The sequence below is a fragment of the Corvus hawaiiensis genome, chromosome Z (assembly GCF_020740725.1).
Source record: "Corvus hawaiiensis isolate bCorHaw1 chromosome Z, bCorHaw1.pri.cur, whole genome shotgun sequence".
Classification (NCBI taxonomy): domain Eukaryota; kingdom Metazoa; phylum Chordata; class Aves; order Passeriformes; family Corvidae; genus Corvus; species Corvus hawaiiensis.
In genome coordinates this window covers 66,276,975-66,289,459 of record NC_063255.1, presented here as the reverse complement: position 1 = coordinate 66,289,459, position 12,485 = coordinate 66,276,975, and the positions used below count along the sequence as shown (strand labels likewise).

The window sequence follows — 12,485 nt, the reverse complement described above, 5'->3', positions numbered from 1 at the left end:
TATTTACTGGGAATATGACAGCAAATCAGTTGAACAGACACTTCTTAGGTGACGGTCGTCTGGACTAGATGATCTCCAGAGGTCCCTTCCAACCCTAACAGTTCTGTGATTCAATATACTTGGGGTTTTTTGCTATCTGAGGCACACGTGTTACTTAGTTCTGTTTTCAAATAAAAAAATGTGGTCTTATTTCAAAGGTGTAAATGCAGTAATTTTTCTCTCAAAATCATCGGTACCACAGTCCAAAATATCTAGTTATATAAAAACTGAAGCAATTCAGATATGTTTGTAACAAGAAAACAAATTTATTGATTTTAAAAGACAAGACACAATTTTGTTTTGAAAAACACAAGAAAGCTAGCCTGAGTTCAAGTCTGAAATATTCAGAAAAATCCTACTGTCTTTAGTATGTTCCAGTCATTTTTTATACAACACACTAAAAGTTAATATATATTTTTATAATTATAAAAGGTCCCCAGTTATTGTACAGTACACAATACAAATTGCCAACAAACTATTATTTAGCTCCTGCCAGTTTTGAGAGGACATTATATACTAAAAGATTTAGCATTTGTCACAAAAATCACATCAGGAAATACGTATTTACAAAATCAAATACATTATACAAAAAAAACCATCACGTTATTCTGTAAAGATGTCTTCTTTAAATAATTAAAAAGTATATTCAACTGTAGCCCAAAAACTGGAAAAGAACATTACATTATCTCACACATACAATCTACAAAAAGTTGCTTACCTCATTTACATAATATATTCAGTCAACTGCAAAATAAGAGTTTGAATATGTCCTAGTGTTATGATGTTTCTGTGCTGTGGGACTGGATAATGTGATCTGCCACTTACTAAGTGAAATTTAAATGATGGCACTTAAAAAAAATACAGTATAAAATAAATGCAACAAAGGAAGTTTCCTAGAAGGTAAGAAAGCCCTGAGTGATGATAAAATTACTGATTGGTAGCTCTAGAATTAACCTAATTAAAGTTTACCACCTCAGGCACAATTTTCCAAGTTTTTGAAAGGCACTCGAAGTTTCTTTAACAGCCTCATTGGTTATTAACTGTAAATCCAAATTTTCAGTGGCTATGAGTGGAGATGGGCAACTTGCTTTGGTACAAAGTGATATTTTCCCAACATACTTTAAATTGCTTAACTGGGTTACTTTAAGATGGGTATCTAATGTTCAAATACAAGGCAGTCACTTTAATATTGTATGGAAGGAAACTTTACTTGGGGAACCCATTAAATATTCTTTGTGTAAAAAGCTTTTGCTGGTATCAGTGAGTCAGAAAGAATTGAACTGAGTTCCTGCTAAAAACCAATCCATTCAAGGTTGTTCCTCTGAAGTCTAAATTCCTCCTAAAAAGACATTTATTATTTCAGAGTAAAATTAATCTAGAACTGAAAATTCCTGTAAGATGTTTGCACCATAACCAAGAAAGTGCTTAGGAACATACAAAGAACATCTTCCTGAATTAGTGTTAAGTGAGGCTCATTTGATGCCCACAGGCTTTTTCTGGGCCTTGTTTTCTACAGTGTATTTCAGCCTTAATGAGCAATCTCCAAGAACAATTCTTACCAAATATTTAACTACTCAGGGCTTCCAATCCCAAAATGCCAATTTATTTTTTTCAACAGGAGAAGGAGAAAAAAATTGGAATAAAACAAGAGTTAAAATGATCATTTTCAAACTAAGGCATATTTTACTTCAAACAAACACTAGGCAGTCACTTTGTAAGTGGCTTTTACTATTTCTTAGTTAAACTTGTAAATTAAACTCAGGTCTACTGGCACATAAAATCACTAGCAGCAATGATCAAGGCATGCAAACTCAGAAGCATTTACAGTAAATTATGAATAAAAAAAGTTGTTAAATAAAAACCCTTTGAGTATTGCATTTATGTTAATTAATTATGCATTAATTTGCATTAACTGACTAAAAATGTTTACAACTTACTTGCACTATACTACTGACGTAATTCCCTTAAATAACTTTAAATGATACCCTTTTTCTTTGCCCTCAGCTAGACTTAAATAAGTACAGCTGCTTTAGTGTTTGCTGACTGATATTGCAAGAAACCAGTAGAAAATGTACTGTATTCTCACTTAGTAAGGTGGCATCAGTATCTCTAAGTTAAAAGAATCTTTACTTGCTGCTACACTCGTTCCCTTGTTCCTGTAAGCAGTAATTGTAAGAACAAAAGGGGTTTTTAAAAATATTTGCTTGTGCAATTTCTAGGTTGCTTTTAAAATTCTGACATTCAGTAAGGGCCATCCAAACTGTACCCTTGTATGTGAAATTTAATAAAATACCTTCATCTTCTAGCTAGTCATTATTGCAGTGACTGAGTTTTAAAAGGAATATCAACATAATTGTGCACTTTTTGTTCCTGTTTCTCACAAACACTGCCAAAAATTTCAATGCAAACACATCAAATATTCTGCAAAATTTATTATTACTAAACCTTCTTTTAATCCTAAAGATTTCTCTTTTACAGTACCAGAGTATTCCAATACTAATCTATCTCAGGAGATTTTCAAAATAGCTGAATATATTTTCTAAACCTTTATCTTCTAAAGGCATCTTAAAGTAGACAACTTCCTATCTGTAGAATCATGTTTGATTTTCTTTGTATATATATGCAATTATGAAAACCAGGGAGCTGAAGTACTGTTTTCTATTACACAGTACATATCAATGGCAATGAATATTTTGCCTACATCTACTGAGCCCCCTATTAATAAAAAAACATCCCCATATAGTATGCAAGTATTTACTTTAGACATAATTAAAAAAAATTTACAACACTATAAGCTATTTCAAAGTATATGCTCAGTGGACTAGGTAAATTATCTAAAAATCTTTGTTCCCATCATGTTACTTACAATGCTCAAAGGGTTAATGCAAGGCATTATATCAAATTAATTTCCTAATACTAGAACTAAGCACTGTGTGTTTATGCTTCTATTCCAGTTTTTATTGTCAGTGTTAAATCACCAAACAAATTAGCAGAGATACTAGAATTCCATGTATCAATTTGCTTTAAACCGTATACAAAGAGCATGTCCTGTTAGTGTGACAAGGGCCCAATTTTCAGAAATTCACCTTACTCTCTCAAATTTGTATTTTAAACTCTAAAATTATTGTCGTATACTTATATTACTAATAAACCTGGGGTTTTTGTCAGCACGTTTATGGCTCTCAGTGGTTGGTTTTGTTTTGTAAAAGCATTCTGAATTAAATTGGATTGCAGAGCATCTCTAACATGAATTTTTTTCTAAACAGTGCAGATGTCAGTTGGTGAGAATGACAAAGATATCAGATCATTTCTCCTAGGAAAAACAAGATAAAAAAAAAGTGTTTCAGATATTTAAAAATACCTCGCTTTAAATTAAATTTGTATATAGACCTATGCATTCCTGAATGACAGAACATTATTTTCTTTTTTTTTTTTTGAACTAAAGGCAGTAATGCTGTAAATCATCATTTTATAGGCAAATAATTTAACATCTATTTTCCAAATTTTTATGGAACTTTTTAAAAATGAAGGTGCTTAGAGCATGCTACAGTACAAGAGAAAAAAAACTGAAAAAAAGAAAAAAGATGCTTCAAAACTGATTCACCACAAGAAAGATGAAAATGTAACAAAAAATTTTAACAAATATAAAACTTTTGAAAATTGGGCCCTGTGCTTTGAAAAGGTAGTTCAACAAGACCTCTTCCCCCACACTGCTCACTGTGCTATTCTGTGCTAATGGGGGAAATGCCTCTAAAATAACTATTCTTGATTCCATTTCAAGATTAGATAGAACACATAAATCATGTCAACTCTCATAATGTCTACCCTGTGGACACACGCTACACCTCTCCATAGCATTGACAACAGACTCCAGAGCTGGTGTGGCAATGCAGCCGCACGCTACACATTACAGAATACACACTGAGGTATCCGCATCTCTCTACTTCAATGATTACTAAAACCCAACTATTAAACAGCAAGAGTGTGCAAAATGTTTTATCTAAGTGTTTGATTAAAACTTCAGGAAAAACAAAACAAAAGACCCCCAAATCTGTAAGTTTACAACACAGTAAGATGCTCTAAAAAAATCTGGTAAAATCTTTAGAATGTAAGCATAAGAATACAGACTCCAGTCAGTTTTCTGAATGTGTGAAAGTTCCAATTTGGCTTGATAATTCATTGTTTTTAGAAGCTATGAAATACATTCCATTTCTTGTATTCAGATTTTTGTTCAGTTTTGGTTTTTACTTTGTGACAACTGAGTGGAGTGGAGAGCTAAATAATGAAAGATACTCAAGTCCCACCATATTTAGCAATCTAGATTTACCTTTTACAATTGTACTCTTTTCTCAGCAACAACAAATTCAGCATTAAACCAAGAAAGGATAAGAAAACACAAACCAACACAAAAATTGAAACAAGTACTACAGTATTAAAAAAAAAAGCTGAAAATGAAAAAAAAGTTGAATTATTTCACTTTATTTTACTTGTAAACATCTTATAATGCACAATGAAGGGGAGTAAATATTTATCACAGCTTAGTTTTAGCATTTTTGGTGAAGGGTACAGATGTGCTGATTTCTAAGGAAAAATCAGGACACACTGAGCGATATATGTGACAACAAAATCTATAATGAGATTCAGTGCATTTATGAGTTTAGAAATAATGAATATAAACCTCACTTTTACTTTTTACTGAGGCAAAAGCCATCTACTGACATTAGTAGGAATTATGCCTACACAGAATGAGCTGGATGGGTTCACAATTCTGCAAAGGAATTAAAATTTATTTTTGTGCACCAATAGTGTTAGGACATTTTAGTTTATGTGCAGCTGTATTTGGAGCATATGTAAACTCTAGCAACAAACTTGTTTGCTATAAATACACTTCCATTTTACATGCTCTTCTCCCATTTGGTATATATGACTTTAAAGTCATTTGCAGACACACGAGATAAACCAGAATAAAAAAATCCTAACTTTTTTACAGTCTTTTCTGTAAAGTCAATCTTTTTGTGTTCTCCTTCATTTTTTGGCTTTTTTTTTTCTTATTTAATTCCACTACTTTAGTGTAGCAAATTCGTGTGTCTGCATAATGAAATGTTTGTGAAGAAAAACTTGAGTTCTTTAATGTCAATTAATATGGTCTCTATAAACTGATATTATTTAACCATTAAAATGTAATATCTGGCTGATACACCACAAAATATAGAAATTGAAAACATGCACTGCATTATGTACCTGCTCATTTATTTCTTTTTAGTTTTTAAAATTAAAAGTAGGCAAGGGTTTAGAAAATATATAGTCATGCTTGGGACTATGGTCAATCTATTTTGACATTTGAAGTTGGTATTAAAGCTAGTTTTGCTTTCCAAATTCCCAAGCAAATTTTATTTGTATTAAAGTGAAATCCAGCTAGAAACGAGAAAAAATAGGTCTATTGTCATTCTAAGAGGGATATTAAAATCATTTAATAATAAAAAAATCCTTTTATTCTTTTGAAGGCTATGTAACCTGTCCTTACTTCTTAGGGAATTTGAAAATGACAGGCACACCTTGTTGAATTAATTTAAGAGTTAATAATAACAAAAAGTACTAAGTCTTAGCTTCAGTTCTGTTTAAGGCACCATGTAATAGCCGAGGTACAATGATCCCTGATGTACATTCTTAAATGGCAATGGTCCATCTAGCCACCTATTCAAATTCTACACAATTGGGAATAAGTACAAGTGAGGTGTGCCAGTTACACTGCCTTGTCTAATTTTTGTAAAAATTTAAATCCACTTTACCAACAAGGAAATGTTTTTGAAAGGAAAATGATGCAGGTTGCTACATTCCTTGCATTCTATAAATCATCTTTTCTAAGAGCAGCAGATTGAACCACTAGTAGGAAAAGACCTGGAATAGAAGAAAGTCATTCAAATGGAATGTTTTCCTGTATGTCCAGTTCAGCATAAGTAGCACATACACTTAAAATTAAGAATAATCAAGTCACTTTTTTTTTAGCTTCAGTTTCTAACAACTACAGTGCCACTGAACAATCAAAAGCATCTGTTCAGTGGCCTGACACAGAATCAGTAGTCTTCAAAACAGAGGAACTGGTATGCAAATAATATCTGAAACTGTTGATTTTAAACGAAGCTTGCATTGTTTACATCATGTTCAGATTATTAGGTACATTTATGCCATACAGATTACCACATTCTGATACAATTCTGTCACTTAAACAGCTTCTTCCTTACAGAAAGAAACTAGGAGATCTTCTCAACCCTCCAGCATTATTACAAAAAAATCCCCCTGAATACTCACAATTTTATCAAAATAGTGTCTTCTCGTAGTACGATGAAAAGCACCTTTTATAACAAATTTGATACATCTGCTGTCAAATAAGTATGCCTCCAGTGTAAATCAAAGAAAATAGTTCTTTTGATATTTCACAGAAGTGCATCTAATTAAAAACCTATCTATACGAAATCAGCATAATAACTAATAATTAACATTAAAATATTTTTAAACTATGAAAAAAATTAAATTATTTTAAGAGGACGAAACATTAACATTAAACTTTGCAAAGATCTTCCTTGCATTTGATACAAAGAAACCTCTTCATATTGAGTGGCCAATGTAAAATGATTTTGTTTACAAAAAAAATTTTTTTTTAAACAGACCTGGCAAAATACATACATCCATTCCATTGAACAACTCCAACAAAATTATGATCAGAACAGTTACATTTGACAACAGTCAACCTTCGGACTTATTCTTTTTTTTTTTTTTTCTTTTTTTCATATTAAACCTAAAAGGCTAATGCAATGGGGCATGTGTTGGAGGCCAGGGGAGGTTTCATGTTAGACTGCAGTGTATGTATTTCCAGTAGCACTGCATTGCCTGATAGTCTGAGTAGTTGCAACAATGTGCTCATTATGAATTGGGTTCAGGAGGTTCTGCTGTACTCCACTCTCAAGCACTGGCTGCATGCAGCCCACCTGGAATGCCTGGTTTAGCTCAGTTTTCTCCCTCTTGGCTTGTGGTTCTCCACTTTCATCCAGCTCTTCATCTATTTCACTTTCAACTTCGCTGCCCTCATCTGCACAAACATACCAGCATGTAACTACCACAAAGGAAAAAAGCTTCTAATACAAAGCTCTTTATTTTGCAAGTAATAGTTGAAATACAAGGGAGCAATCTGATAAAGCACAAACTGAAAATTAACATTTTAATGGCAAAAAGTCAACTATTATCTCAAATAGATAAACAGACTCAGGTTTGATCCCTTGAGCTATGCACTGTTGTTGTGGAAAAAACAATTCCAATCTCAAAAGGTCTAACAATCAATGTTAACTTCGTATTGGAAAATGCCTAATTTCCTAAACATGATGAACAAGAGTTGTTACTTTTAGTTACAGATAGGGAAACAGGGGCAAGAAGAGTTGGGGTGACTTGATCCAAATTTTGACAAACATTCTTATACTCACTAGTTGAATGTTCTGAGGTCAAATCACCTCAAATCACTCAGGCAATCAGTATAAGAAAGCATGTCAAAATATGGCATGAAGGGATTGTAAGGAACTAACTTCTCCCTGACTACTTGCATACAATTCTGCTTCTTGACATAGCAAAACATTCACTACAGTTAAACATCCATAAGTATACTCTTGTTTTAATTCACACAGCTGCTACCCTCCTCTGTCCTATTAGATAATACAAAATTTGCATTAAAATTGGATATTCCTTTGTGACAATAATAAACATCTTTTAAATATTCTTATTTTAAAACAAACCTACAATATTCCAGTCATTATTATGTGTGATATTACATACATAGCTATTGTATTATATCAATGTATCCATACAACATATACATGCTCTTTAAAGGATGATACGACTCTAAATTCTGTTTGACTGTGTTTTTAAAACATAAAGATTTATTTTGCTCAGAGACACATTAGCTCTACATAGAATTAGACCCTGGAGATACTAAAATGCTTACCTTTATCCATATTTCCAGGGGACACAGCATTTAAATCACCAAACTGCAAAATAAACAATAAGAGAAATGGACACAGTCTTAAGCAAATGTGATCTTAGAATATCTATGATGTAGGAAATCTGTCCCCCACTGGTTTGACAGTTGCATTCATTCAAATGAATAATCTTAGCTGCAGCCACATCCATAGCAGAGCAATTTCCCATTCCATTTCAGTCTTGTGCTTATTAAGACAATTATCACTAAGTAAACCCTCAAAAATTAGAATGGAGAAGAACAACCTTTTTTAAAGATTGCTTCATCAGGGCCTTTGTTGTTTGAAGTGAGCTATTTCTGAGTTTTATAAAGCCATAAATTATAATTGATATTCATTCTGAACTGCCAATATTTTAACAAAAAGCTCTTTTTAAAATTTCCCAGGCACCATTTTAATTGTGCTGGAACAAAAATGAAGGTGTGCCGCAGTGTTGCTAATCTACCTGTAAGGTAGATGAAAGGCACTGCTGAGAAAGGGTTTATAACCTGATAACTGATTTACATCAAAATCCAGACCTTTTAAAAGAAGTTGCGTGTAAGTTAGAAACCTTCTTCCCTTTCCTTTCTCCATTTCTCTTGTGTGAAATTTGGAAGAGTAAAATGCCACCAACGGATATCAAATGAAAGGAGCACATTGTTTAGACAGATACATTTCTAACCATAAATGATGGTACCAGTCTTTTCCAGAAGAATTTTGCCAATACCTATGTCCAAGGGTGGAAGAAGAGGAAGGGAGAAGTATGAGAATGCTTTTCTCAGCTGCAACCAGTTTATACTGTCTTACAGTGCTTGTTGCACTGTAATCTTCCTCATTTTATTTCAGTCACAGCCATTGAATACACAGAAACATAAGAAAACACACATTTAATGCATCTAACTTCTATTCTGCCTCTCACCTCCAAATGTTTTGCAATACTTACTTCCTCATAGTATTTCCATCTTCAGTCTCGTAAACTTTTTAGAAAACCCTATGCTACATTTATGTCTAAGATATAAAGTCTGCAGAGACAAGAAGAATGTAGTACCTATACTTGTGTAATACTTTCTGCAAATGTAAGGCAAGAAATATAACAGCATGTATACTGATGGTGGGCCTTTCTACTAAGTAGAAATACTATTTAATTTTTCTGAAACATGTCATGACACATGATATAGAATAATTTGACAAAGAAAGCTGAGACATTTTCCAATTTCTCTTGAAAGTGTATTATCTCTTTATAATATTTAATAAATCTATCAATATATCTTGTGGGAAGAATGACAACCGATGCCAAATCAACTAGCAAAATTACCTGCAATTTATAGGTAACACAGAACATGATAGAGTGACTCACAAGTGTAAAAATGCAACAAATCCATCCTATTAACAATTTAGCATATTTTCAAATATATCCATTTTCCAGCAACTTTGAAGCATAATTCTTTGGGAACAATTCATGCTTTCCTTACTGTGTCACTCAAAATTAAAGGTCAGATGAACTACTGAAGAGGGATAAGAAAGACTTCGCTTTGTAGATGCCGTAGCTGAGTATAAAGTTATTGTTATGAATTAAGACTCTAGATGTGCTTTTTAAACCAATAGTCTTTGAAACAATTGTATGAAAATCAAATGTGTTGCAAACCTCTATGTATGTCTGCACTGGTATGTGAACAGTACTGTACAAGCCAAAATTCTGCATGTAAACCAGCCTTCTAATGTCAAAGAGGGTATACATTTTGTGTGGGAATTATGTGTGCAAACGCATGTAAATGGATCCACAAAAGTAACATTTTCCTATTACTATGCTCTTTTATTTACACATAAAATATTCAGGTCTCAAAGAGTGGAAAATGGTTGTAGGTTGATCAACATTTTTCAAACTATGCACATGAATCTGTGTGCAGATTTGTAAAAGAGTAAGTTATTTTAGAAATAATTGATTTTAAGAATTCAGTGTGATTTTAGTACTCTGACAATGAACCAGTGAATCAAGTTTGAAACCACTGTATATATTTGTAACTCAGTCTACTGTTATACTGCAGAACATCCTACCATTCTATGTACATGCTTAAAAAACACTTTTTCCAAATCATCACTAAATCTATCACTCTAGTCTCTTACATATTATCTTACCTCTCCCATAACTGCAATAGGTGTCTCTCCTGTTGCCTGAGCAACACGATGCTCTACTAAGTAAAACATGTATTCATCGTAAAGCAAGCGGATCAGATGAAAAGAGCCAAAGCTAGCAGCACTGCGCAAGGTTAAATCCCGAATCACCATTGAGCTATTCAAAAATAAAAAATATATATATGTTTATGTATTATATGTCACAGCCATTTTAACATTTATCCGTGTAGACAGACATTTCACTTCAAAACCAATATTCTCAAAAGCAACAGTGTCCACAAACGTCTGATTTATGGTGTCTTTGGAAAGGGATGACCGGAAAGGGCAATCATTTGCTTCTCTCCTTTCTCTGAAGGTACTGTTGGACGCCACATAAGAAATAACCAGACTTGTTTGGTTTTGGTTTTGACCTATGCATAACAACCAATAATTGAGCAAGTGTAAAACTTAACTTGAAAGAAACTTTGTTGAAAACATAAACAACTAAAATGGTAAGAAAACTATTTGGTTCTTTAAGAAACTATTCCTTAAATGGTGTCTGTTGTGTCAATCTTTCCAGGACAAAGCTTTTAATTGCCAGAATTTAAATAGCTTTGAAACTTAAAATTCAGAAATGATAGAATTGTGTGTTCATATTATATCAACAAATTCTGGCATCTTTAGCAAGCAGTTGCTACAGTCAGGTTCAAAGAACAAGGTTTACTCTGATAACTGTTTCAATAAGCAGCTAACATGGAATGCTTGTCTTAATGTTCTTTCCATATATTAAAAACAGCTTTTGTCTTTCTTATCTCATAAACATTGATGCCACAATGTTTTAGTAAGTAATGCTAAAAATAGTGGCTTAATAATTGCATAGTTATTTAACCAAAAAAAATCATAGTATGTTTCTAACTCTGGACAAAACGACACCTGCATTCATTTTCAGATGCTTTTTAAAGCAATAAACAAGGGTCATTTAGGTCCCTGTTCATTTGCCGATAGCCCTGAGTTCAAGGTTAATAGCAGAGGTACTCTGGAAAAAACCCGTATTTTTCATGATGTACCAAGCCACTGTTTGATATTAGATTTGCCAACTTCAGTACAATGCACAGTTCAGCAAATAATAGAAGAGTCAGAATGTTTTAAAGTCTATTAAATACTACCTGTAGAAAGACCATTTTAACAGAAATTGCCGTGCTGCTTTAGGAAAGCTGGGTCTTCCTTCATACGGTTTCAATGCTTGCATCATTACATTATCAAGCCAGGCAGCCCACTGCTCCAGAGTGCTCTGCTGTTGAAGAGTCATCTTGAAATCTGTTTCTAGTCTCTGAACCATGTTGTCATCACACTGGCACACCCAGGAAGCCTGCTCCTGTTATAGCACATGGCAGATCTTGAATTGACAATACATAAGCCAAAGCACAGAATGTAGTTGTATCTCAAAGATTAGGCTGTTCAATGGATGAAAGAGACTGGACCCACTTACTAGACACACTAAGAAGTAGTTGTTATTTACAGCTATTGTAGTTTTGTTGAAAGCAAATAGGTGGGGAAAGCATAGCATAAAAGAACAGACATCAAATAAAGGAATTAGAACAAGCAATGTAAGCAACAAAAGTTTGTTGTAGTTTCCTACATTCATTTGTGAAAAAAGGCTTCCACTTTTGTCATTTTTCTACTGAAATACTTATAACTTGTCATTTTTTTCTGGGATGTCAGGCAGGGCAAGCAGGAAGAGTCAAATGCAGGGGACTAAAGTAATAAAACAAGTAGCGAGAAATCAAGTGCAACATTCCTTTTGCTCTGAAGAAGTTAAGCTTAAAGACAAATCCTGTTATATCATCTTATAAAAGAAGCTTTGTACACAAACAAGGATTGTTGTTTGCTGATTCTAGGCAGTAATAGATGACACATTACATAAACATAAGCTGCACACAAGTGGAGAAACACAGTATGCATACAATAATCAGCAATTTAGTCAGTGTTACCAAGTTTAAATAAAGCTAACTGTTCAATTCAGAAAATGAGAAAAAAATGACAGCTCACTAACTGCAAGCCATTTCCATTTAAACTCTAGCTGTCATGTGCCAAGTTAACACCTCATTCACAGACTCTGTATCCATGTCAACATATTACTGTACTTAATATATTGTATCTTTGGTCCAGAACTCTTGACTAGATTTCTGTTAAGAGTATTAACATGTATATTAAAACACTCGTTCACAAAGAAGACAAACACAGAACTACCAAGAATCTGAAACCTTTGACTTTGCTGGCCAAAAGGACAGCAGTATTTTTCCTCAGACAAGCAGAAACATATAGAGAAATTAT

The 12,485-nt window shown here is 33.2% G+C and overlaps 1 protein-coding gene across 4 annotated transcripts in view; it reads right to left on the bottom strand.

Annotated features, from left to right (window-relative positions):
• Positions 1-283: 283 nt before the first annotated feature.
• Positions 284-12,485, bottom strand: part of RFX3 (regulatory factor X3) — a 114,619-nt gene continuing 102,417 nt past the window's right edge. For all 4 annotated transcript variants that reach the window (XM_048291153.1, XM_048291152.1, XM_048291151.1 and 1 more), the window contains 4 exons: positions 11,318-11,526; positions 10,176-10,329; positions 8,030-8,072; positions 284-7,126 (listed from right to left, as the gene is read on the bottom strand). In XM_048291153.1, coding sequence (XP_048147110.1) covers positions 6,888-7,126; positions 8,030-8,072; positions 10,176-10,329; positions 11,318-11,526 — 645 coding nt within the window. In that variant the 3' untranslated portion in view covers positions 284-6,887. The remainder of the gene's footprint in view (positions 7,127-8,029; positions 8,073-10,175; positions 10,330-11,317; positions 11,527-12,485) is intronic.